Source organism: Pteropus alecto, unplaced genomic scaffold, assembly GCF_000325575.1.
Source record: "Pteropus alecto unplaced genomic scaffold, ASM32557v1 scaffold20, whole genome shotgun sequence".
Taxonomy (NCBI): domain Eukaryota; kingdom Metazoa; phylum Chordata; class Mammalia; order Chiroptera; family Pteropodidae; genus Pteropus; species Pteropus alecto.
In genome coordinates, this window is record NW_006436298.1 from 43,950,751 (window position 1) to 43,975,300 (window position 24,550).

General features: G+C 34.7%; 1 protein-coding gene and 1 pseudogene across 2 annotated transcripts in view; both read left to right on the forward strand.

Moving 5' to 3' along the window:
* The first annotated feature begins 3,379 nt into the window (after nucleotides 1–3,379).
* The window catches only part of SRFBP1 (serum response factor binding protein 1), a 56,957-nt gene continuing 35,786 nt past the window's right edge, over nucleotides 3,380–24,550 (forward strand). Inside the window, exons 1-3 of one of the 2 annotated variants that reach the window (XM_006913309.3) lie at nucleotides 3,380–3,548; nucleotides 13,664–13,752; nucleotides 14,766–14,838. In XM_006913309.3, the coding sequence (XP_006913371.1) occupies nucleotides 3,459–3,548; nucleotides 13,664–13,752; nucleotides 14,766–14,838 (252 nt within the window). In that variant the 5' untranslated portion in view covers nucleotides 3,380–3,458. The remainder of the gene's footprint in view (nucleotides 3,549–13,663; nucleotides 13,753–14,765; nucleotides 14,839–24,550) is intronic. The other variant, XM_015590518.2, reaches the window with a different exon arrangement.
* On the forward strand, nucleotides 16,196–16,315 carry LOC112480904 (annotated as a pseudogene).

Here is a 24,550-nt window from a genome sequence, read left to right on the forward strand (position 1 = left end):
CAGAAGAAGATCCCATTCCTTGACATCTATACTAATAAGAAGGGGTTCATAGGTCTTTAAAAAAGGCTGGGCAGGAAAGTTAGATAGGGGATTTCGAGTCTGCCTGCAAAACACTGAGGTCATCCTATTCTAGAAAGTGTCCACCCTAGTCAGCCCACAATTAAGCAAGCCAAAAGGCATTTTTGGGCTAAAAGTATCTCATACAAGCAAACAAGCAAGCAGAAAATTGGGTACTAGTTTCAGCCAGTCACTCGCACCTGCACAACGAGGACCACAACGACCTTCAACTCACCTGAGCCTCATTGTGTCATCATTATGATAAGATGAATATGCTCAGAAGTTCATTAGTATTATTATAACAGATTGAATTCTGGGAACAAACATGCACGGAAAGCAATTGATGAGTCACCGAGTCCCATCTTAGCTGTCAATCAAGAAAGCCCACTCCTCTAAGAAAAGTATCCACTCATAGCAAAAAGGGATAAAACCCCCAAAGGCTTTGTTACCAGGCCTTTGAGCTATCTTTCTCTTGCTCAGACCTGCTTTCACGTCTAGAAGTGTACTGTTACTTTACTTTCCCTTCCAATAAAGCTATTCTTTCTGCTGTACTTCATTGTCTTAACCAATTCTTTGTTCAAGACATTAAGAACCTGGACAACATATCGAGAGGGGAACCCTACTCTCCGGTAACACCTTTAGGGAGGTAATTAAGGTGAAATGAGGTCATAAGGGTGCATCCCTAATCCAATAGGATCGGTATCCTCATAAGAAGAGGAAGAGGCACCAGAGCAGTGTCTCTCCAGGTAGGCACATTGGAAAAGCTACATGAGGACACAGCAAGAAGGCTGATCTGCAAGCCAGGAAGAGGTACAATCCTGATGGCACCTTAATATTGGACTTAAGGCTCCAGAAATATAAGAAAATTAATTTCTGTTGTTTAAGCCACCCGATTTGTGGTATTTTGCTATGGCAGCCCGAGTAGACAAGTACAGTGGAATTTGAGTAATTCTTGAGAAACTCAAAACTGATAAACCTGAGTCCCCATTGAACATGCTTTGTAGCTTACTTCCGCTAACTGGAACACTATAATAAAGAGGAACAAGGTCTCACACTAGTTGTCTTAAAGATAATAGTTTTGTTGTTTCATATATCTGACAGTATTTAACTGATCCAGGACAGTCCTTTAGGAATAAAAGGGGGGAGTGATTTTATGTGTTACTATCTAGAGAAAATTGTAACCTGATTAATACAAATACATCATTATTACTAGAGGAAATGTGCATAACTTAACGAGCATGTTAGTAGAATCACCTCTGTTAAAAATCAAAATAATTTTTGAGATTGTAGCATCGAAGGAGGAGATGGACTGACATGGAAGTGATATATCAGGGACAATGAAAAACTACCAATTGCTTTAAAAATGAGCATCTGAAGTCGCTGAGAGCTTATAATGTAAAGAAATAGACAGTACACAAGAAATTTCAAATTTGACTATTGTAGATAATATAAGAATGAGAAAAATTAACTTTTGTTGGGGTCTATGGAAAGGATTCTTAAAAAGAGTGGATAGAATTTAACCTGGTCTTGAAAGGTAGTGCTTGAGAAAGTGTATCTGGCAGAGGGGGCATCTTAGGCAAAAGAGAGGGCTTGGGCTAAGAAAAGGTAGAAAACAAATGCTCAGCTGAAGGAGACAGTAGTTGCTAGAAATATGAGGTGTTAGAGAATAAGAAGTGTGGTCAAGAGTAAACACTACTGAGCCTTTAAGAGCTACAAACTTCATATTAAGAATACATTTTCTGAAGCATTATGAAATTATAATAACATCTATCTCCCAAATTAGAAAACACATTTTCCATAAGGCTCTACATTTATCTTGAAGACATCCTTTCCTATGTATTTATTTACGAGTGTCTATGACTCACCTGGGTTGAAAAAAAAACTATACTCCAGGAGCTCAGCTTTAATAAAGGGAAGTTGATGAATAGGGAAACAATTACAATTCAGTGTACAATTTGTTAATGGCAAAAACTACCTTTAGGTGACACTAGTGAAATGGGAAGACAGCCATAAATTTGTTTGTGCCCAAATGAGTCATTAAACTAAAAGAACATTAATCCAAATACAAGTCTGAGTTACTGTGTATTGAGTATAGAATCACCAGTTAAGAGCATTGACAGTACTATCTCTTGGACAGAGGCTCAGAAGTAAGCTTAGCTTAAATGTTCTTTCATCGGAGTCTTACAATCCTTAATAATTTTATCTATGAATTTAAGTTTTCTTAGTGCAGTGGGACAATGGAACATACATCACCCACATCCTCCCTGTGGGTTTTCTGGCTTCTCATTTCCTTGTCTTTGCCAATCATTTGCTGCCACCTTGTTCCAGTACATACATTCCTCCCTGAGTCCTGGGGCAAGGGTCCCAGGCACCTATGAGGGTGTGCACTAACCCACCAGTATTCCTGTGATTAAGGCAGTACCAGATTAAATGTCAAATTCAAAACATATGCCATGTCAAGAGACACCATGGAATAAAAGAAGAAACTTTTTCCTACTTTTTGAATGAGGGATTCTGCATTTCCATTTTGCACTGGGCCTCGCAGATTAGTAACCAGTCCTGGAGTCCTACAGTAGTGGTTGGCTCCAGCTGGACAGCTCTGGGCCAGACACTTGACTCCTCGGAAAATAGTTTCCACATCTGTGAAATGAAAATAATAGTTCCTATCTTGTTGGATTTGTGAATATTTTGGAGATAATTCATGCAAAGCGTATGTCCCAGCACTTGACTTATTTTAACCCACAGTATTACAGGTGTTAATTACTAATCAATATATTACCTAATTCAGACTCACTCCCTCGTGTTCTGTGCCTGCAGGCTAATACTTCAAAATAGCCATTCCTACACGCAGCAGCAAATGTGCAACCTGGTTTTGCTTGAAACATTTATTATCTAAATTTAAACTTTCTAAAAGTGAGCAGGAAAACATGCCCATGCCTCAGTTATAATGTGAGTCTGGTAAGCTGTATCTGATAAGGCATACTTGTTGGTTGGAAGCACAGGAATCTTCACAGACGCTAGATAAAAATTCGGGGCAAAAAATGGTGATTTTACTAATGCTTTCACACGAGCTCTTTCACCTCCATTGCAACATAAAAACCTATGTCCTTACAAAGCGGGCCTAGTGTACAAATGAATGTAATAAAATTAGCAACTTGAAAAACTTCTATACCTGGAAACAAACAGACCGCAGAGGGTCCAGTTGCCGCCCCTGCCCGCGCCTGGTTTCCATAGGAACACGTAATTACGGCGCGTAGCCTTCTGCTCCGGAAGTTGTTCTCCCACAGTTCCGTCCTTCCCTTCAAAGAGTCCGCGTCTCTTTTATTCTTACAGCGGCTCGTGCCGAAGAGTTTTGGGCGGAAGAGGCTGCCGTTGAGGGGGCGTGGTGACGTAGCCGCAATATGGAAGACACAGTTCACGTGCCGGCAGCTGCAGATCCTCTTCCTAGACCTACGATGGCTCAACCGGGGACTCTCAATCTAAATAACGAGGTGAGCAGCGAGGTCTGGGAAGCTGTGGGGATGACCTTGAGGACCTTCAGAAGAGCTCTTCTGCGTCTTTCTGAAGGCCAACGTTCTGGCTGGGGGCGAGGGTAGGGAGTGGAACTGCAGGAGCTTCTTTGTGGGCCCTGGCTGCTTTTCTGGAACTCAGAGCATGGCAGCGATAATCTCCTCCACGGTTTCTAGGTGGCCGAAGCGAGAGCCGGGCCTATGGCCCTCAGGCCCCTGAATTTTTATCTGTGGGACTGGGGGAATTTATTTAATCTTTGTATTCACTGTTGTCTGTAAAACGAAACTCATGATAGTATAATTACCTTCCTCATAAGGTTGTGAGAATGAAATTAACTAGAATGTGCAGTGTCTGACAATGGAGTCTCAGTACACATTACCCGCCTTTTATTGACTGCCGAAAATGACGGGAAGGGGTTAAAAGATGTAGCTTTTCTAAGAAATTGCTGATCTTCAGTGAGATTGTATCGTTTACGCTCAATGCTTCATTTCTTCTTTTAGGTACTCTACCATTTCTTTCATTTACAGCACAACTTTAAGAACTATTTACACTTGCTGTCCCCAATTTCCCTTATCTCATTCTCTTAAATCCAGTCTCTTCAAATATTTGTCCTCATCACCTACACTATAACGTGCAAATGTCACCAGGCTTTCATTTCTGCTACTACTCCCTTTCCAGTTTCTAGTTTCTGCTTCTATTCTGGGGAGTCGTATGTCATCTGAAAACTAAAAGTAAGCTGGAAAAGCAAGGATAAAATGAGGACCTTATAGCTACAGCCAAAGAAGTGCTTTGTCCTCTGTATTCATGTAGCTGCTATAAGCAAATCACTGTTCATATTACACAGTTGTGTAAGACACGCTTTCTATTTTCAAGTAGCCTATACCCAGATAAGAAAGGGTAAACAGCACCCATGTATGATACAGAATAATGCCCAGAAAAAAAAAAATAATGCAGAAAAGTTTCCAAAGAAGGCAAAATGGAGTGAGTGATATTTATTCTTGGTGTTTAAGGATCTTATTCTAGAATTGCAGTCAGTGATTCAATGAAAGGGAAGAGGGCATTCCCAGCAGAGGGGCTAGTATGAACAGGGAAGGGATGGTAGCAGGAAACCCTTTAGATGGTATAGGGGTAGATACCTCTCCATTGATGAGAACTTGTAGGATGAAGTAGGAAGTAAAACAAATATATTACTTTCTTACTGCCAGGTTCATAAGTCGATTTCGTTTGGTGGTGGAGTATAGAACTTATTAAAGAGAGAAACCTGAAGGCATTTAGTATGTATTAATAAACATACATTAAGTTTGTGCTAGTTATGGAAAACATTTGGTGGGCCTTTTTTCCTTAAGATTACCTATGAGATATAAAAGACCTTAATTAGAGTGATGTCTTTGGGGATTCAATGGAAATACTAGTGAACTTCCTGTTCAATTTTGAAATTACTCTGAGAGTGGTAATGACAATCATTTACCACTCCTCACTTAAGGCTTTTTCTTTTTCCACTTAGCTGATTTACAGGCCTCTTCAAAACAGTTAAAATTTGATCTTTAGGAAGCCTTCACTAATTCATCTAAGTCTGGACTAGATTATTTTTTGTGCAACCAGAGTGCTTTCTACTCTGCGAACACTTGTTTACCTGTTCCTTTTTGTATGTATATCAATGTTATATGTCACCTACAACATTATTCACTCTGTGAATGTTTGTTGTATGACTAAATGAACTTAGAAATTAGGAGGTATACATGTCCCACACTCAAGTAAATCTTGTATAATTTACTAATATGAAGGTGAAGAGAAAAGAACAAAAATGAAGGTGATAGAAAGTGTTATAATTTTAAATTAATGGATAAAAATTACAAATGGAAAAACAAATATTGATTTGTCTACATAAAAATTGAAAAATATCCCAAAGCAGGGGTTGGGAGGAGGGAAAGACAATCAATTAGGAAAAGTAATATAGCATATATTACAGATAAATTGTAACGTTGTTACTATAAAATAGTTCATGGAAATTAAGGGAAACAGTCTCATAAAAAATGAGTAAAAGAAATGAATTAAGCTCTCTAAGGAAGAAGTGTATGTGAAAGAGTTCAGATACAGATTATCTTTCAGATCTTCCCATTACTTTTCCATCACTACCCTTATCCTAGTCCAAGTTATATCGCCCACCAGAACACTGTACTAGCCTTCCAGCTACTTACTGTAACTCTTCTCTCTCCAGTCTCATCTCCATAGTAGAGCTGGAGTTCTGTCTTCAAAACATTAATCATGTGACTTCCTTGCTTAAAGCCTACCTGGTGGCTTTCTGTTACTTTTGGTAAAGACCAATCTAAACACGGTCGATCTCTCTACCTTCTATTATACAACTCCCCCACCATCACCACCACCTCAGTCTCTGGCAGTATATTTAATTACCCAAAATGTCTTTTGTGAAAATAAAAGCCTTCCTGTAGAGTCACCTATTATGCTAATTTTTAGTGTCTTTTACCCTTAATAATTCCACTCTTTTCAAAAAATTCCAAGGATAAAGGCTGACATTTATAAAATACTTCCTGACTCTAGGTCCTTAAAATATGCTTATTTTCTGAAGTGATGTAAAATTTTACCTTTTTTAAAAAAATAAACTATTTTTACTTCATCTCGTGATTATTTAATGCATTTTTTATCTTTACTAGTACTTTATGTAGAGATATTTAACCACCTTAAAGCAACTTCCCTAACCTCTAGCGTTGTACCTTGTCTACAGGTAGTAATAAGTAAATACTTGTTGGACAGAAGAAAGTATGGATAGCTTAGCTTGAGTGACCTAATCAAATGAGGTAATCTCATAAATGCAGACCTTTTTTTTTTTGTCCTTTTCACTAGAACTAGAGAAAGGATGCACAATAGAAAACAACACTTCTGTTGTTTTTTTTTAGTGACTAAAAAAACTAGAGTTTGAAAAACTAGAGCGGAGTTTGCCCCAATCATCTTTTTTTAAGGCAGCAGTGTTATGTAAAATCAGTATTAGGAGACGAAACCATCTGACCAGGTACTTATTATAATCTCATAGGAGAGTCAGGGGCTTTTATATGAAACTGACATTGTGTTATTCTTGACAGCACATTACCAACAAACCCACTAGAAAGTTGCTTTCTATTTCTTGTGATAGTAAAGGTAGAAACTGAAGTGCCAGAGAACAGAAATAAGAATATTAAAAACTACATTTTTGCTTTTGAAGTTGCAAAGCTCCTATTTCATAATGTAGTACTTTTTAAGAATTTTTACTGAAATACAGTAAATCAGGGTCCATCCATACGAAGAGAACTATATTTTGTTTGGTTGTTAAACTATTCTGGGAAGTTTTGCTAGGTGGCAGTATATTCTCAATAATGATTAATTGTAGATAAATACCAACCACTCTAGAATTTTTAAATTGTTGCTCATTAGAAATAAAAAGTATATTTCAGTAATAAGTTTTCATCCAAATGGCCAATTAGAAGTCCTCCATATAAAACCATAATTTCATTAATTATGAAATAGTTCAAATATGGAAAACGATCTAACAAATGTCCTTTAATCCACTTCCTATATTTAGCAGATGTCAATATTTTGCCATATTATAATGCTTAATTCTACCCACTGTATTTTCCACTTTAGAAATAATTATTACTCATTTAGTGAATTATTTTCTCACCCATATTTTTCATAATTTTAGTTACACATATACCCATGCTTATACTCAGTGTGTAGTGTTGTGTTGTATATTTTTAAATTTTGCATGTGTGGTATCATACTGTATAAAAGTAGTGTCATACTACGCATATCACTCTAAAAGTTACTCTTTTCACCAAACATTATTTTCAAGGTATATCTATGGTAATACATGCAGATCTCCTGCATTGATTTAAAATACTACATTGTGTATACTTTATACAGTATTTTATCTTTTATTCAACATTTTGTTAGACCGTTGCAGTGAATAGTCTTGCGCATAGCTTTTTGCTATTGTTGGGGGTGCGTCTTCTAGATAGATTCCTAGAAGCAGGATTTTGTTACGTATTGCCAAAGTTTCCTCTGGAAAGAGTATACTGATTTGCATTCCTACCAGCAATGTATGAAAGTGCCTGCTTTCTCACAGCCTTGCCAACAGAAAGTGTTGTCACAGTGTTTGTATTTGCCAATCTGATAGATGACTAATGAACAACCACAAGTCTTAGTGTATTCTAAGAAACACAAATATACTCAAATTTTTCTTAGTTCTGAAAACTCCCCTAGAACAATACTAACTCTTGGAGTACTTATCTTCTTCTAACCATGGGATTTTGTAACAGGTTAATTCAAATGAATGGCAAAGTCATTACTTTGCCAAAAGAGACTGCTTGGTTGACTGGCTAGCAGATAGCCAACTAAGAGTCAATCCACCCATCCCCCCAACCGTCATCTAAATTGCCAGTTATAAAAATAGTCATAGGGATGTAAAGTACAGCATAGAGACCATAGTCAGTAATATTATAATAACTATGTATGGCGTCAGACGGGTACTAGACTTATCCAGGTGAGTACTTTATAAGGTATAAATGTCTAATCACTGTTTCGTACACCTGAAGCTAATATAGTGTATGTCAACTGTAATTGGAAAATAATTTTTTTTTAAGTAGGAATATTGTAATTTAAACACACCTACTTTAAATTTTAATAAAAACATTTAAATGCAAAAAAAAAGTCAACTCAAATAGCATTTATTTTGTGGACCGAAGTTTTCTCTCAGCTTTGTAGACCAGAAACTTGCTATCATTATCATCCTAAAAGTACAGCTCATTCTCTCAAAAGCAAGTTTACATTAACCACAAGTTTAGACTATATTAAGGATAAAGCTAGTTTAAGAAATATGTCGAACGTGGACAGAAAGGATCACAAAGTAAAACATTTTTTTTCCTGTCTGCTGATCTACATCAGCTGCTTAGAATGTAGAACCACAGAAAGTTTTTTAGTTATATGATTCATGTTGGGCTGTGATACATCTGTCCCCAAAATTGAGTTATTCCAGTACAATTTGGATTTCAACCCTTCTTTGGAATCTTCTTGAGTTGGACACTGCCCGCTTTTGCTCTTTTTGGTTTCCTTTCCTATATTTGTGTTATCTCAACATACACACATGGTCTTTTTAAGTAGATGTATTAGCGTTCCACTTAATTTATGATCATATTTTTGTATTGTCTACCCAAGAGGTGATCCGGAAAACATTACTGTGTTGAAATTTTACCAGGTTTACTGGTGGCATCAGTATGTGTAGGTTCGAGGTGATACTTCACTGTCAGCACATGGTTGGGGGATGGTGGAGAGTGCTAGCACACATCTTAACTCTTTTTCTTCTGCTCTTAGAGAGTGTATTAAATACATTCTTTTGATGCTTGGAAGCATTCAACTTAGGCTTGTCAGTCTTGGTGATCATGACCTTGTGATATATTCCGATATAAAGAGTCTTCTAACTCTATTTCCTTCCACTTTTCTTTTACTTTATTTCTTCTGTCAGCACATTTCGTTTCCATTATAATGCTTCTGTTCTCTCCTTGCTCAAGTTTCTTTCCTTCTTTCCCTCTCAAACAATATCATACTCTTATTGCATTTCTAACACTGATAGTTCTATTTACTTTTGATTGGCGAATTTCACCTTTAATTCACCTGTATTGCCTTTAAGCAGTGCATTGGTCCTTTGATGATATTGGTTGTTTTAGGACCATTTGTTGACTTATGGGTTATCTGTCAACCAGCTTCATAATTCCTGGATGACAAATGAATTGGCAGTCCTTTAAATTCTAACTAAAAGGCTACTGATAGCTGTTTGTCAGTTTTGCAAAAATAAACTTAAATACTTGGAGAAAGCTAAGTGATTAGAATGAGCAGTTGTGAGAAAAATAAAAGTATAATTCCATTTTTAAATAAAATGAATATAATTATTTTTTAATATCCTAAACTTATCTAATTTTCCTACTGTCTATACACAGATGCTAAGAAAGTTAATAAACCTAGAAAAGCATTTTTTGGCATTGGCATGAAACTAAGTACATGAAGCATTCCCTTTGCTTTTAGAATTCCCTTATGCAGTAATGACAAACATAGTACTTCTTAAATTGGAATTTTAAAATTGGAATCTAGCTTTCTCATGATTGGAATGTAACCAAGGCCCCACTGTGCCCACTGCTTATTAGTTAAGTTTAGTTAAACCTAGTCTACGTGGCTTTTCATTTTTGCAAGTAGCGTTTTTTTCTTAATCTAACTTTGAAACAGTTTCCAAAGAGATTAACATATCTAGTGGGAAAGAAACCTGATTACTCTGCATTCTGTTACTGTAGTATGCATTTGAAACAGTGAATGAACAAGCGAGTATTGCTACCTTTCTGGTCATTTATTTAACAAATATTTATTGAACACTTAACTCTGTACCATTCTACTATGTTAGGTATTAAGATGCAGTGTTGAATAAAACAAGATACTTGTCCTTCATTGATTTTATAACTTACTGGGAAAAAGACACATTAAAGATAATCAGATCAAAAGTAAAATATTAAACTTAAAATAATGGTCATAAGTTCTAGAAGCACTGTAAGTGCTTATAATTTGGAACTTTGACTCTAGGGAGGCCAAAAAGGACTTTATTGAGAAATGATAACTGAGCCAAAAGTAAAAAGCCTAGAAGACATTAACAAGTTGACATTGAAGGAAAGAGCATTCCTACCAGAGAAAACAGCAGGTGTGAAGATGTGAGTGTGATAAGGCTGAAGGACTAAAAGAAGGCCTATCCAAAGAACAATTGGAAACTATTGAAGAGAGGTAAATAAAGGTGTGACACGAAGTCTGTGTGTTAAAAATGTATTCTTACTGAGTTATGGATAACTGATTGGTGAGGGACAAGAGTGGATATAGAGAAACCAGTTGCCATTAACTCAACCAGGAGATTTAGGAGGTCAAGATAGAAAAAAAATGGTACAGTTTGAAAGATAACTAGGAGATAAAATTAATAGGGCTTGGTAATAGATTTATTGTGAGAGATTTAGAAATGACAGTTACTTATAATGAGCCCTAAGTTGGTTTTGGTTCATAACTGAAAGGATTGTTCTATTCCTTAAAACATGAAACACTAAAAAAATGGGGGGCGGGGGCAATCCGGTTGAGAGTGAAGAACATAAATTCAAGTGTGAAATGGAGGTGATTTTAAGCATACTCTAAAGGAAGTGTTAAGTAGACAGTTGCAAATTAGAGTCTGGAGCTAAAAGTGAAATCTCAGCTGAAGGTAGAAATTTTTCAGTCATCTTTATTTAGGTGGCACATTGAAGCAATATACACATATAAGGTCACTTAGGGCTAAAAAATGTATCATGAAAGGAAGAGCTGGTCTAGGACTGTCCATTGAACTCTTAACATTTCATGACTGATTAGAGGTGGATGAGCCTTCAAAGAAGACCAAAATGGAATGGTTAGAGAGGAAGAAGGAAAACCATGAAAGTATTCTGGCATGTGTCATGGAAGCCAAGGGAAAAGTATTTCAAGAAGGAGAAAATGGAAAACAGTGTCAAATACTGCTGAGATTTCAAGTAAAATGAAGTCTGAAAGATTCCTTTAGAATTCAGAGACTTAGAAATCATTGATATCCTGGACACCACAGATGAATTCCACAAACGAATTATGTGGCGTGCAGAAATGGAGATAGTGAGTTTGAACATCTCTAAAAGCTTGACTTTGAGGCAATTGAAGAGAGTGAGTGGTCCTAGTGAACTTTGTAGTAAGGCTCTTTTGTCTTTAATGAAAACGATTCAAGCATGATAAAAATTAGTCGGAAACAGCCATTTAAGAGACTGGCAGTACTAAAGTAAAGAGATAGTCTTTGGTAGCGGTCCTCAACTTTTTTTGAACCAGGGACTGGTGCTCCTTTGAGAATCTAATGCCTGATGCTCTGAGGTAGAGCTGAGGCACTATTAGCACTGGGAAGTGGCAGCAAATACAGATGAAGCTTTGCTCCCCCACCTGCCACTCACCTCCTGCTGTGCAGGCTGATTCCTAACAGGCTACGGACCTATACTGCTCCTCCAGGTTTTAGGGACCCCTGGTTTGTAGTAAGGGTTCTAGGATGGCAGAAAGGATGGGATCCAAAGCACAATTGAAAGATTAACCTCAAATAGGTGTAGTTATTTTATTGTAACTTTATTAATGAAAGAGGGTGGGTGATGAAAGTAAAGTTGCATTCATGGTAGTAGAAAGGTGATGGTTCCCGTCTGATGTTTATTTTCTCCATCAAATTGAGAGAGATGAAGAGGAAAGTCAGTTGTTTTAGGAAAGTAGGCACAAGTTTAAAATAGTCATTGTAGACTATGTAAGGTTGCTAGGAAGTATATGGAGCCCATTCAAAGTTACATATGATGAATTTATAGTAGATCAAAAGTTTCAAGTATTTCCTGGCTTTTGTGGTGCTGTGATAAAGAACTCAGAATGTTGTTTTCATCCTAGATTAACGGAAGGGATTGCTAACCAGAGGGATAGGGGAGTTTAAGGTATTGGCAAGTGTTGATCATGTACCTAAACTGGACAAAAGAAAAAAGAAAAGGACTAATGTTTGAGAGAAAGAATAGGGACCAATGAATTGCTGATCCCAGTGAAGTTATAAACAATTGTGGTGGGTGGAGTTGAACAAGCAAGCTGATAGAAGTTGTGATCTCAATGTGTAGTATTTGAATTGATGGTTTTAGAAATAGAATAGTTATGAGTGATGACAAGGACTACCATGTGACTATGGAAGTAGGTGAATGAGATGGAGGAGATTAAGTCATTAGAAAAGAAGAAGTCAAGGATATAATATTGGATGGGTTATTCAAGTGGACATCTACATCACCCAGAATGAAGACAAAGCTTAGGGTGGAGAGAAATTGTAAGTTGATTGCCAGTATCTTCAATGGAATACAAGGAGGTGAATGATATTAATGAAGGATAAGAGAGAGTGTTGCAGCCAAATACAGGAGCCTTAAAGAAATAGGATGATATTTATATTCTTATTTTGGCAAGAAGAATTTGAGGAATTGTGTGTGTCGGGCACTCTTGCAAGGCACAGAAAACACTAAATATCGCAGAACCCTTGACTTCTAGGAGTATACAGGCTATAGAGAAAGATAGCCACATAAGCAATTAGTGACAATACAGTGAGATAGATGCTACCTACAAAGTATATGGGGAATGCCAAGGATGGAGTGGTTATCTCTAACTGAAGAACTCATGGAAGATTTCACAAGAAAGATTATATTTGAACTGAATTTTATGTGGTTCCTAAAGTGGAGGAGAGGAAGAATGACATTACAGAAGGAATTATAAGATACATTGCTCCTAGCAATGATAGACAAAACATAAACTCAAAATGATAGCATCCCATTGCAGTAAGTACTAGTATAATATGTAGTTCTTTATTATTAGAATATTTCCATCTCTTGGCCAATAATTCTATTTTTATGGTCACAGAGTTCAGCGTTGTTCTCTAATGGGATAATTTAAATGTTAGCTGTGTGTGTGTGCGTGCGCGTGTGTGTGTGGGTGCGCTCATGTCCACCCGCACTTGTGTTTTTGCCATTTCTTTTAAAGTTATGCCTTAAATAATTTATTCCAAAAAATATATGCAAGGGATACTCTATAAACAAATAAAATATAATCATTTTCACATATTTGTTTTTGTTCATACAAACACTATTCAACAAATTAAATTTCCACCATTATGGGTGAAGCTCTGTTTTAAACCGCAAGGATGCAAAGATGAATGTGACATTCTGATTTCAAGGAACTCACAGGTTTATTATGTGCCAAGTCCAATAAGACATGTGTAATATTAAAGTGCAAATCACTGGGTATGCTGTGTCTTTAAAAAATCATAACTTGTTTCTTAAGTCCTCAGACACATTTTTAGAATGTTGATTTATTCCTTTATTCCTTTGTTTATGGAAGAAGTTTGATTTTATCAAACTGATAAAAATTTTAACAAAAATTTGGTTAAACTGGTACGTAGTCTATAATAGGAAGACTCAAAATAAAGTATGTTTCTTTTTAATTAATAGCCTTTCTAATTTTGACTTTATTCTCAAAGGTCGTGAAGATGAGAAAAGAAGTGAAGAGAATCCGAGTTTTGGTTATCCGAAAACTTGTCAGGAGTGTTGGCAGACTGAAGTCAAAAAAGTTAGTCATTTAAAGTAATGGTCCTATGACTAATAAAATGTCAAAAGTTGTTTTTACTCAGTATTTACAAAATCTGAGGGTGGGACCTAGAGGAATAATTAAATATATTACTCATACAGCACTTCGTTTTATATTTAGAAAATATCTGAGTGAGATAAAATGTGCTGTTTCAGCATGTCCTTACATGGTTTGACCCACATTCACTTAAGGTACATGATGAATTCTTCTGTTTTTTCAAAACTCTTTTCGACCTTTTCAGAATGAAAGTTTTTTAGGGTTATGTATGTGTTTCGTATTATTAAAATTTATTTTAAGATGTTGATAAAGTTTAATAAATCTAGTAATACTTTGAATCAATTATAAAGATTTTATATCACTTTATTTCTCAAATTGTTCATTTGAAATCTTCAGTACCTTATAGAAGTATTTATCAATATCTTGAAAAAATAGTATTTTATATTTTCATTATCACAAGTATTATAGGAAAAGTATGTTATTTATAGTTTTTATGCTCTAAGCATGTTTACAAAGTATTCAAATGTGCTTTATTCCTGAGTAATTTCTTGTGCTTTCTTTCATAAATGTTTCAGATCTCTCTCTTCTCTGACTTAATCAGATATGTGCCATCTTTTTGTATTTAATTGCAGAGAACAAATTTTCATTTAATGAAATTATTTCCATCCTTTAATTGTAGCATATGGAACTTACATTAAATACAATGTACTATTACCCGATTGATTGAAAAGTACTATTTGGCCTTCTCATTAAAGAATTAGAAGGCAAGCTGTCTGTCAGTTGTAGTAGTTATTAATATGCCAGGACGGTGCTTATTTTTGCCAAAAACTTGGGTTCATTGGTGAATTGAAGTATATGTTAGGTAGGGAGAAGATACGGTAGCATGACAGTGTTATTTTGAGATTTATCATGCTTTTCTAAAAGAAATGAAGAGACTTTTTATTATAAGTCTATAATAAATGCTTTTCCTGGCTATATATATAATGTTATTTTTGCAGGGGTACCGAAGATGCACTGTTAAAAAACCAAAGACGGGCCCAACGATTGCTTGAAGAAATTCATGCCATGAAGGTAAGGAATTGTGTGGGTATTGTATAGGTATGTTTCTGAGTCTCATGTCAGCCTGCATTTGTGTATGTGTGATGTTACTTACTTGAATATTACTGCAAATTTACTAAGACGTATTTTATGGGTTTGTTTGGTGAATAATGTAACACATTTAGAAAATCGTAATATATTTAAGCTTGCATTTTTCCATGTTTTTTTATTGAATTTGTTAAAGTACTAGACTAATTTGAGTCAAAACTATGCCAAACTAAACTCAATCTATGTTTAATAATGCCTCATGCCTAAGGTTTTTATTTTTACTGTAACTTTAGGCATGAAGTCTAAGTTAAGTTCAAGAATTAAAGTGGTCATGCTGTTTGGTAATGTAGATGGGGATATTGGTGGCTGACATCATGCTTCGCCTATTGCCAACTCAATAAATTTTTGTGTGGTGGTGTCAGCATTTTATTCAGCTCTGTAGTAACTTGAAATAAAATTAGTGTTGGACTAAAATGATCTGTATTTGTGTTTCTTTCAGCCAGACTCTTCACTAGAATAATTTTTAGGTCTTCTCACTGCTCTTACTTTGTGGAAACTTTCATTTACCAAATGACATACTATTAAATGTCTGGGAGACTTTTATTGCAGAACTTAAAAACAACATTTGGTACCAGCAATTATCTTAATTGCAGGGTCATTTTGCATGTATGTTTGACTTTTACATTTTGGTATAACCTCCAAGTTTTGAGATAACTAAAAGAACGATAGAATTCTTTAAAAATATTTTAATTGAATTAGATTATCAGAGTTTTTCACCATTTTTTCCTTTTGAAGGAATGGTAAAATATTTTATAGGTCAAAGTTATCACAGTTAATCTGAATAGAAACATATGGAGGACATGATTCTACTTTAGTGTGAGGAATTTTTATTTGTTTTATTTTCACAGGACCACAAAATTCATGAAATCCATTTGATATCTTCTTTCCCAAAGTTTTAATCCCCTTTTTTTCCAGTCATTCAGTCAAAATATTCTGTTTGCCTCTTAATATCATTTGTGTCACTTACGATTACACATCCCTTACGTTTTTCGTATACCTTTTTTTCCCCCATGAAATTCCTATGAGAAATAAAATCTTTAGAGATTTTTGTTTTGAAAATAATATTGTTAGGAATTATTATATATCCCTTTGTCTCTTTCACGTTCTCTTAACCAAGTTTCTTAATAAATTATTGCATTCCTAACCTAAATTTTTCCCTGTAATTTTTTCTGAATAGTTATTTTTGTAGTCCTAAATTATTCAGAGACTTTGAGCTATTATATAATTGCTGATTTTATTTTACCGTGGAAAGGATACCTTATATATAATAAGCCCATATGCAGTCTATGGCCATGCCACCCTGAACAAGCCTGATCCCATCTGATTTTGTGAAGCTAAGCAGAGTCAGGCCTGGTTAGTACTTGGATGGGATACCACCTAGGAAGACCAGGTGCTGTAGGTTTAAAAAATAAAAAAATAAGGGATTGTAAGCTGACAAGGTCATTGCAATCTATGAGGTCAACCAAGGGTAGCCTCGTCTAAAAAAAATTAAAAAATTAAAGAAAGCCTATATGCAGTATACAAAGAGTTTGAAAACGAAAGATAGTCATTAATCTTTAGAATACTTTCCTTCTGTTTCTATCAATAACGGATTTAATTTAATCAGAAAGAAAAGTTGTCCTGTTTGATCTGTATATGAAACTTGTTTTCTGTTATTCTTAAAACCTCATCAGCAATAAGAAATCAGACTCAGTGGTAAAGTTCATGGGTTTATAAATTACTGCGTCATAATGAGAGTTTTCTTGTTTGTTTTTCTCTGCTTTTTTTCTTGTGATTATATATATAAGACCACTGTGGACTTGCTGCCTCATAGAAAGCTGAAATTTATAACCTATGTAGTCTTGGAATTTATAAAATTGATAGTGTGTGTGTGTGTGTGTGTGTGTGTATTCCTTGAATTTGTGGCAGTGATTAGGGTGGTCTGAATTGGATGCTCTGAATTCATCTTTTTTGAAATGCTGTTTAAAAGCTGGATTAAATTTAAATATAAAAACCAGAGGAAAAAAGTCTATATGTTTGCTTTTCTTATATGTCAAATTTCATTGCTTATTTATGATTCTTTTACAAAACGGGTCTACTTTTCTAAAAGAAGCAAATACATAGAGCATTTTTTTAAATGAAAGGTCATTGTAATTTCTTAAGTGTTTATCATTTACGTGGGAGTATCAAAGAAATAGTCAGAAAAGAGAAAATTCACAGTCTCAATTAAATTTAAGGAAAAACCTCTAGTTATTCGTTTCCTCAGATGAATTTTTTTTCCTTGGTTCATATACCACTACATTTTTATAGTCTTGTTCATGACATACTGTCCTATACTTGTTCTCTATGATAATAGGGTATTTTGTTGCAAGATGACTTCCTCAAGAAGAAAACTTGAGATATTTTTAGAAATGGGAGTTTGTCTTTTCTGGCCAAAAGGAAAAAAAAAAAAAAAAAGCCCTGATCTTTATGATACCATAAAAGCATAGGTTCCATTTTTATAGACTGTAATGCATGAATACCAAGTCTTGGCTGTCTTTTCTAATAGTATTCTTACTTTTAACTTTACTACTAATATAAATTCTGGCTTCTGAAACAGGTTTAGTTTTTCTTTGGAAATTGAAGTAGCTTATCAACTTTTATAGATCCCTAAGTTGCTTAGCTAGGGAAGCATAGAGTAAAATTAAGACATGTACTGACATTAGTCTAAATATACATGAAATCCCTTCCTCAATAATAACAGTAGTATAACTAGCTTTTACTGAATATTTACTATGTGCCAGATACTATATTTTATGTTTTATCATCACCATCTCATGAGGTAGATACCATTATTATTCCTGTCTTTACAGAATAGGAAACCAAGGCTTAGAGAAGCTAAGCAACTCGGCCAAGGTCAAATAGTTGTTAGGCTTTATAACTGATTATAAAGCTAATGGTGTTGAACACTTTACTGTACTGCTTCAGTAAGACTAGAGCTTCTGAAATATATCTATATTCTACCCTCCTAGAGATTGAGTGAGGTACTATAATAAATATGATACTTGCCCTCTAGAGAAAAAAGGCCCAAAGATGTACAACATGTTTTTAGATTCTTTAATTCCTCATAGCTAAATACATATACTCAGTTAACTCTGCCTTTTTTTCATTTTAACTTCCTTCTCTCTGAGACTGTTACTTTCCCCTATACAATGAGAACTTTTATATTCTTTGACACCTTGCTCTTCCTGCTACCCTTACTTCCCTATTTTAAAACTTTTTCCTTTGGTTTCATAGTACTCTTATTTTTACATGGTCAAGTCTCTACTATTAAAAGCATCCTTTAAGCTTGCATCAGTTGTTAGGGTTGCCTTGTGTCATGCTCCTTCATGGCTTGTTTCTAAGTAGTTGTCACTGGGGGAGTCAATGGGAAAATGGTATAGATTATGATCTGTAGAGGTAGTATGGAAAAACAAGTAAAATAATACATCATCAAAATATCAATATATAATTTGACTTTCACCACAACTCTATGAAGTAGGCAGAATCTTATTTCAAAGAGTACATTTAGAAGTTTTCCAGGGTACACACCCCTTGAATGATAGGATTGTTGTCATATATACTTACATGTCCATTAGAATTTTATGATGTTTCTGGTTATATATACTTTTTAAAAAATTTATTGAAGTTATTCTCTAATTTTAAATACTGTGATTTTGTTAGTTTTTTCTTATGAATGTTTAAAAAGAAATTTGCCTTGTCGTAAAAGATGCCTTATTTATCCTGTAAGTATACTGTGTTAGTTATTTGTCTCAAATTAACATTTATTCGGTCAGTCTACTAAAGTAATAGTATTAATACTATTGTTAAAATAAGATTATAATTATTTTTGACAGTTTCATCTTTTATCGGTAAGCCAAAACAAAGAAACATCAAATCAGACTCACATATTAGAGACATTACCTAGAATTCACCTTTACTAATAGTTTTGAGGATATATGCAATCAGAAGGCACAGGTGGAAGCAAGGAGAGATCTGGGACTCTGCGTGATCCCACAGTTACCTCATAGCAGAGAGCATTTAGATTTTGAAACTTTGCTGTTCTGTAACCAAAGATTGTGTAGCTTACATGATTTTTTCCAGTGTGCCATGCCTTATAAATCCATAGATTCTGGGTTTGTTAACTGTAAGCATCCTTAATACGGAACATCTTGCATTCTTCAGATAAGGACTTGCCTCCTAACCAAAATCATTAGCCTGTTTACCAGGAGGACCAGTTATCAGAATATTAACAAGGAGATTAAACTCCCATCACCTATTTGTCCCTGGATTTCCTCTTGGTAAAGGAAGTGAAAGGATCTCTAGACAGCTGTTTTAACTCTTCCCTCTGATTTGTAATAGTCTTCCTTTGGCTTTTTTTTTTCTTTTGTGTTTCCCTCCAACTTTTTGGAAAATATTTTAAACCTATAGAAAAACTGTAATGCTGTAATATAATAATAGTACATTGTCTCACATCCATGTTTTTCCCTTTATTGGTGATACTCAGTTCCAATCACTTGGTTTACATGTTGTCTGCCATATTTCTCCATTTTAAAGGCACCTTTTTCTTTTTAGAATCATTAAGTAATCTGTGAGATGATAACTTTAAGACTATAAGGATATACTGTTGTCTTTCACTCAGTGACTCATGTTCTACGGCTGGATCAGTTAACACTTTTTTATTTCCATTTCTCAGCTGGGATTTTTTTTTTTTTCTCTGATAAGATTTTAATTCATTGAATTTTTTTTACATCACTGAGAATAGTGCTAATAGCCGTTTTTACCTGTGGAGGGGAAAAATGTTTCTATTTCTTGGTTCTACGGATGTCAGGTAATTTGGGATTGAACCCTGGACATTATTAGGATTAAGTAGTAGAGATTCTGGGTTTGATTATTTTTCTTCAGTAAGTGCTTATTTCAGCAGTTATTTTTTGGGATTGGCTTTAATTTCAAACTATGTTTCTTTGACAACAGCTCCAGCCTCAGTTCAGATCTTTTGTCTTTTAGTGAGCTGCTTTGAATCTGTTCTTTGTATGAGTGGTTCAAGTTTAGGGGTTCTTTCCCTTCTGGGTTTCCTCTGCTCTCTCAGTGGGTAAGGTATGCTGACTACACTCTTCCATAGGTTCTGCTGTCACTGTTCTTGAACCAGGCAGACTACAGTTAGTCTTAGGCTACACTCTGAAGAGATGTTATCTTATCTGTATAGCTCTCTTTGTGAGCTTAGACTCCCCATCAGCGTCTGCCTTCCATTTATTCTTCTTTAGCTTCTGGTGTGGCTTTTTGTAGCACGTACAAGTTTTATGGTTTTGTTTTTGTTTTTTGGTGGGGAGGAGTGGTGGGAACCTAATCATATTCTCTATTAGTGTCTTAGTCTGTCATACCCAGAAATGGAAGTAGCTAAAATTGGAAGTAACTAAAAATAGCTAAGAAAGATCCTGAATACCTCAAGACTCTGTAAATTTAGGTTTTAGAGAGATGAAATAAGAGTTTAGAAAAGTGTAGCCAGTGAAGATGAAAAAGAACCGAGTGTATGGTGGTTAGGAAACTAAGTGAAGAGAATATTTCAGGAAGGGAGTAATGGACTAGGTATTTTTGTTGATGTTGTTCTTGTTTTAAACTCAGTAATATTGTTTTCAAAGTGTAAACTCATTAGATCATAATTATTGATAAAATTTTCAAGTTGTAGTTCCTCTGTGGTCTAGCCTACCTGGCAGAACCGTGCTGGTAAAACCAAAATGGTTTTTTGTTCTTACTCAGGTGATCCTAAGCATGCCTTCTCTCCGTTTCTCCCTTCCCCATGCTGTTTCTTATCTGTAAAAAGATTTTTAAGTCTCAAAAGTCTGAAACTGTTTCCACAGTTATATTTTCTTCCTTTAGGTCTGAAACCTAGAATCTGCAAACAGTGGTCCAAGTATGGAAGAGGCGTAATGATTCTTTCTCATTTACATTCCATACTCCTTTAGCATACATTATGGTCTTTTATGGCTACAGGAACTGCAGTAATGAGTACTGTGACCTGTAAGTCCCTTTCATAAATCTGCACCTTTTATGTAGATTATTTTTCTTTAATGCATTACAAAAATCAAGTAATAAAATATTTTTTGAAACCTTTGGGTAACTTTAAAGATCCCCAATAAAAACTTTCAACTTAGAATAGTATTTTTACCAAGAGGGAGTGAAATAACACACTTCTCTAGAAGAGTTTAGGCACTGCAGGTATCAATGAGATTGATTCTGTCTGCATGACTATTTAATTTTTAAAAATTTTTCTTGTCCCATCACATTTTCTCTTCCTTTTTCTCTCTTTGCTTTTCTCTTACTATGGTTACTGGTAATGTCTCTTCTGGTGGACACTTTATTAAATAGGTAACATAGAGAAGTGGATAGACTGAGCAATGTAAAATTTAATGGCTACTGTACTACAGTGAAATCAGAAATATTTATTGGAGAAGATGTTGCTACATCATCAGGAAATCCTATTCACTGTCGTTGGGCTTAGAAATTAGTAAAACCTTTTTAAACAGACATGTTAAACCTTTTTAACATTAGCAACATGTTAAAATTATTGACTGAGCATTTCTGTTTTTAAGAATATATTCTATAAACATAAGGATAAATGAGAATATTTATGGAAACATTTTAATACTAAAAAATTAAACACTGCTTAGTGTAATTCCTTAAATATTGTTTAGAAATCGAAGTTATAGAGTATAAAATAAAATAGAGAGAAAATAAAATAAGATAGGAATGTGTATCTACCTTAATGCATTATTTTTATATATGTATTTAATGTTTTTATGTACAAACAGATCTGTCACTCTTATAAAGTAGATATGTATTCAAGTAGAAACTTTAAAGAATTTTAAAGCAACATAGATTAGAAAATCTACTTCTTAACATAATATTCATTATACAGCAAAAATGTTATAGAAAGCAAAAATGTATTATATGTACACCATAGGGATGTGTGTGTGCACATGCATGTTTGTGAATAGTACAATTTTATATTCTAAGAATTTTGAAAATCTTCATGTGTGTTATTTAATTTTTTACAATAATTTGTAATATTAATCTTTATAACGTTTCTGAAGCATTAGAATGTAATTGAATGTGAAAATGACAGAGAACTTGGGATAGCAATTAGTCACAAACACGTGCTTTGGGAATTTTGTGAAAGCAGTGAAGGATATTGTTAATCTACAAAGATAGTAAGAGAATTACTGCTAACATTTGAAAATTGAAAAAAGGTGTGTTAGTTCTTGACAGTTCACAGTTTTCAGTTATGGGACTATAATTATGAACAGGGTTAATTATTTGCAACAGTCTTCAGAGAAGTTGGTACAGAGTAGTATTTTTCTTTAGATGTGTCTGCCTACTTTTTTGTTAGAACATATAAAATATTTCCATCTAACGCCATTGCCAATAGGCCAAAAGAAAAAAACAGAAAACAAAAAAGTGTAATGAGTATGAATTGAAAACTACAAAATTGGGTTCTAACTCTTGGAATTGAAATATTATTGAGTTTATGAACTTTGACCTCTGTAGGCCTTAGTTTTCTTCATCCATAAAATGCAAGTGATTGAGTTTATCTTCTAAAAAGTCATTTCTTATTCCCATGTCCTAATCTTTTATCTCAGTTTGGAGTTTACTACCTTCACTACCTTACTCTTTCAATCATGAGCAGAAGAGTAGGCTTTTTAGCTTTATACTGAAATAGTATTTTTGTTTTGAAATATTCTAATTGGAATTTATCTTTTAATTACAAAGGCAGTGGTTGACATGTTTTTACATATCATTGTAGTAATACTTATACCACCTAAACACTTAATTTAGTAAATTAGCAATTCCTTATTTATTTTATATTTTAGATAGGATAAGGACCTTTCTAGATGTTTACCCTTTAAACATTTAACCTTTTATCATGATATGATTTTTTTTAGATATGATAATCTTCCTTGCCTTAATACAGAGACAGATGTATTTTGATATTTAGAAAAGTGATGTACAAACTTTCTACATTTTTATAGGTATGTATTTCTTCACAGATTAACCCCAGACTGATAGTTCTTATTTGTCCCAAAGAGAAAGTTGCTTTTTCTATTCAGGGCCAATCCCTCTACATGTGTTATATCCCTTTCTTTTTTCTCCTTTGTTACTTATGCCTTATTACACTTATAGCTTCAAATTCTGTTCCTATATAAATGTTCTTCAGTCAATAAACTTGTTTAGTTTATGCCTTAACACCCATCCATCATCATCCTTTAACTGTCTCCCAGTTTCTTCCTTTCCCCTTTTTGTTAGAATAGCATCTTTACCTTATTAGGAAAGCCACTGTGATCTCCACCTCCTCACTTCCCGTTCCGTGAGCAGCCCACGTATTTTATCTACCTGTCTGTTCATTAGTTTCTTTGAATAAGGTTTACTCTGACGGTTATATGCTGGTGTTCGCCCTAAGTTCTTTTTCTATCTTCCCATTTTATACTCTCTAACATGGCTACTTGCAAGTTTAACTACTATCACTATTCTGGACACTTTATAATCTCTCTCTGATGCAAATCTTTCCTGTAAGATCTTCACTCTTATATTCAGCTTCACTTAGGAGCTTTCAGATGCACCTGAAATTCAACATTTTACATGATTCACTGAGCTAAGTTAAAAAGAGTTTTTAAGATTGTGAGGTTTCTTTTGAAGCCTAAAGACAAGGAGTACATTTTAACCTCACCAGGGATTAGAATCAGGATCTGGAGAGCTCTCAGAAATTCGTGTAGTTCTGTTTGTGTATTTCTTTCCTAGCCCTTTGTCCCTTCATTTCGTGCTTTGTTTTTGCTTTTCCTTATCTTTCTCCCATCCTGCCCACTCTGCAGCTCCCTGTCACTCACCTTCTGTCTGACCCTCCAGACAGCTTTCATTCCTTAGCTATGTCAGGTATATAATGGATGCTGCCTGGCTAGCTGACTGACTAACTTTTAAAGCAAAATGTTTTACTTTTATTGGCACATGTAGAATGTTGAGGTTGCTCTGAGTATCAGTAGATAAGTAGAATATTACTGAACTGTTACTAAGAAGAGTCTGTAACCAGAGATGTTTTTGGTTTTTGTTGGTTTTAATGTTAAGTGTCAGAAATAGAAGATTGGATAGGCTCTTCATTTTATAGTCACCATGGCCAGTTCTCTAAGGCCATTTAACATCTAGTTTAATTTTTTGAAAGGGACAACTTAATTTATTGTTTCTTAAGGCAGAGCAAGATGCCCTGATTTAATATCCTTCTGCACTCAACTCGTGACATTTGAAATGATAAACAGGAAGTCATAATGGGATTTTTAAAAGATCATTATAGTATATACTGCTCTCCTCACACATACAACAGTATTTAGAAACAGATCATCATGTTGGAATTCCAGTTTGCTTCCTGGCATGTGGTTTCTATGGCTTTAAGCCAGCATTTTGAATAGGTCATATTCCTGAAACCTTTGGCAGTGTTGCATTTTTAATATGTAGAGGTCATGATTTTCATTATAAGTTATGTTGATATGAAGATGTCATATAGAGTCTATGGTAGTCTTAAAATTTTGTTAGCTTTTAAATGAGAACAGTTGTAACAAATAAAAGTGTATTCATCCCCTGTTTGGGGACCTGCTTG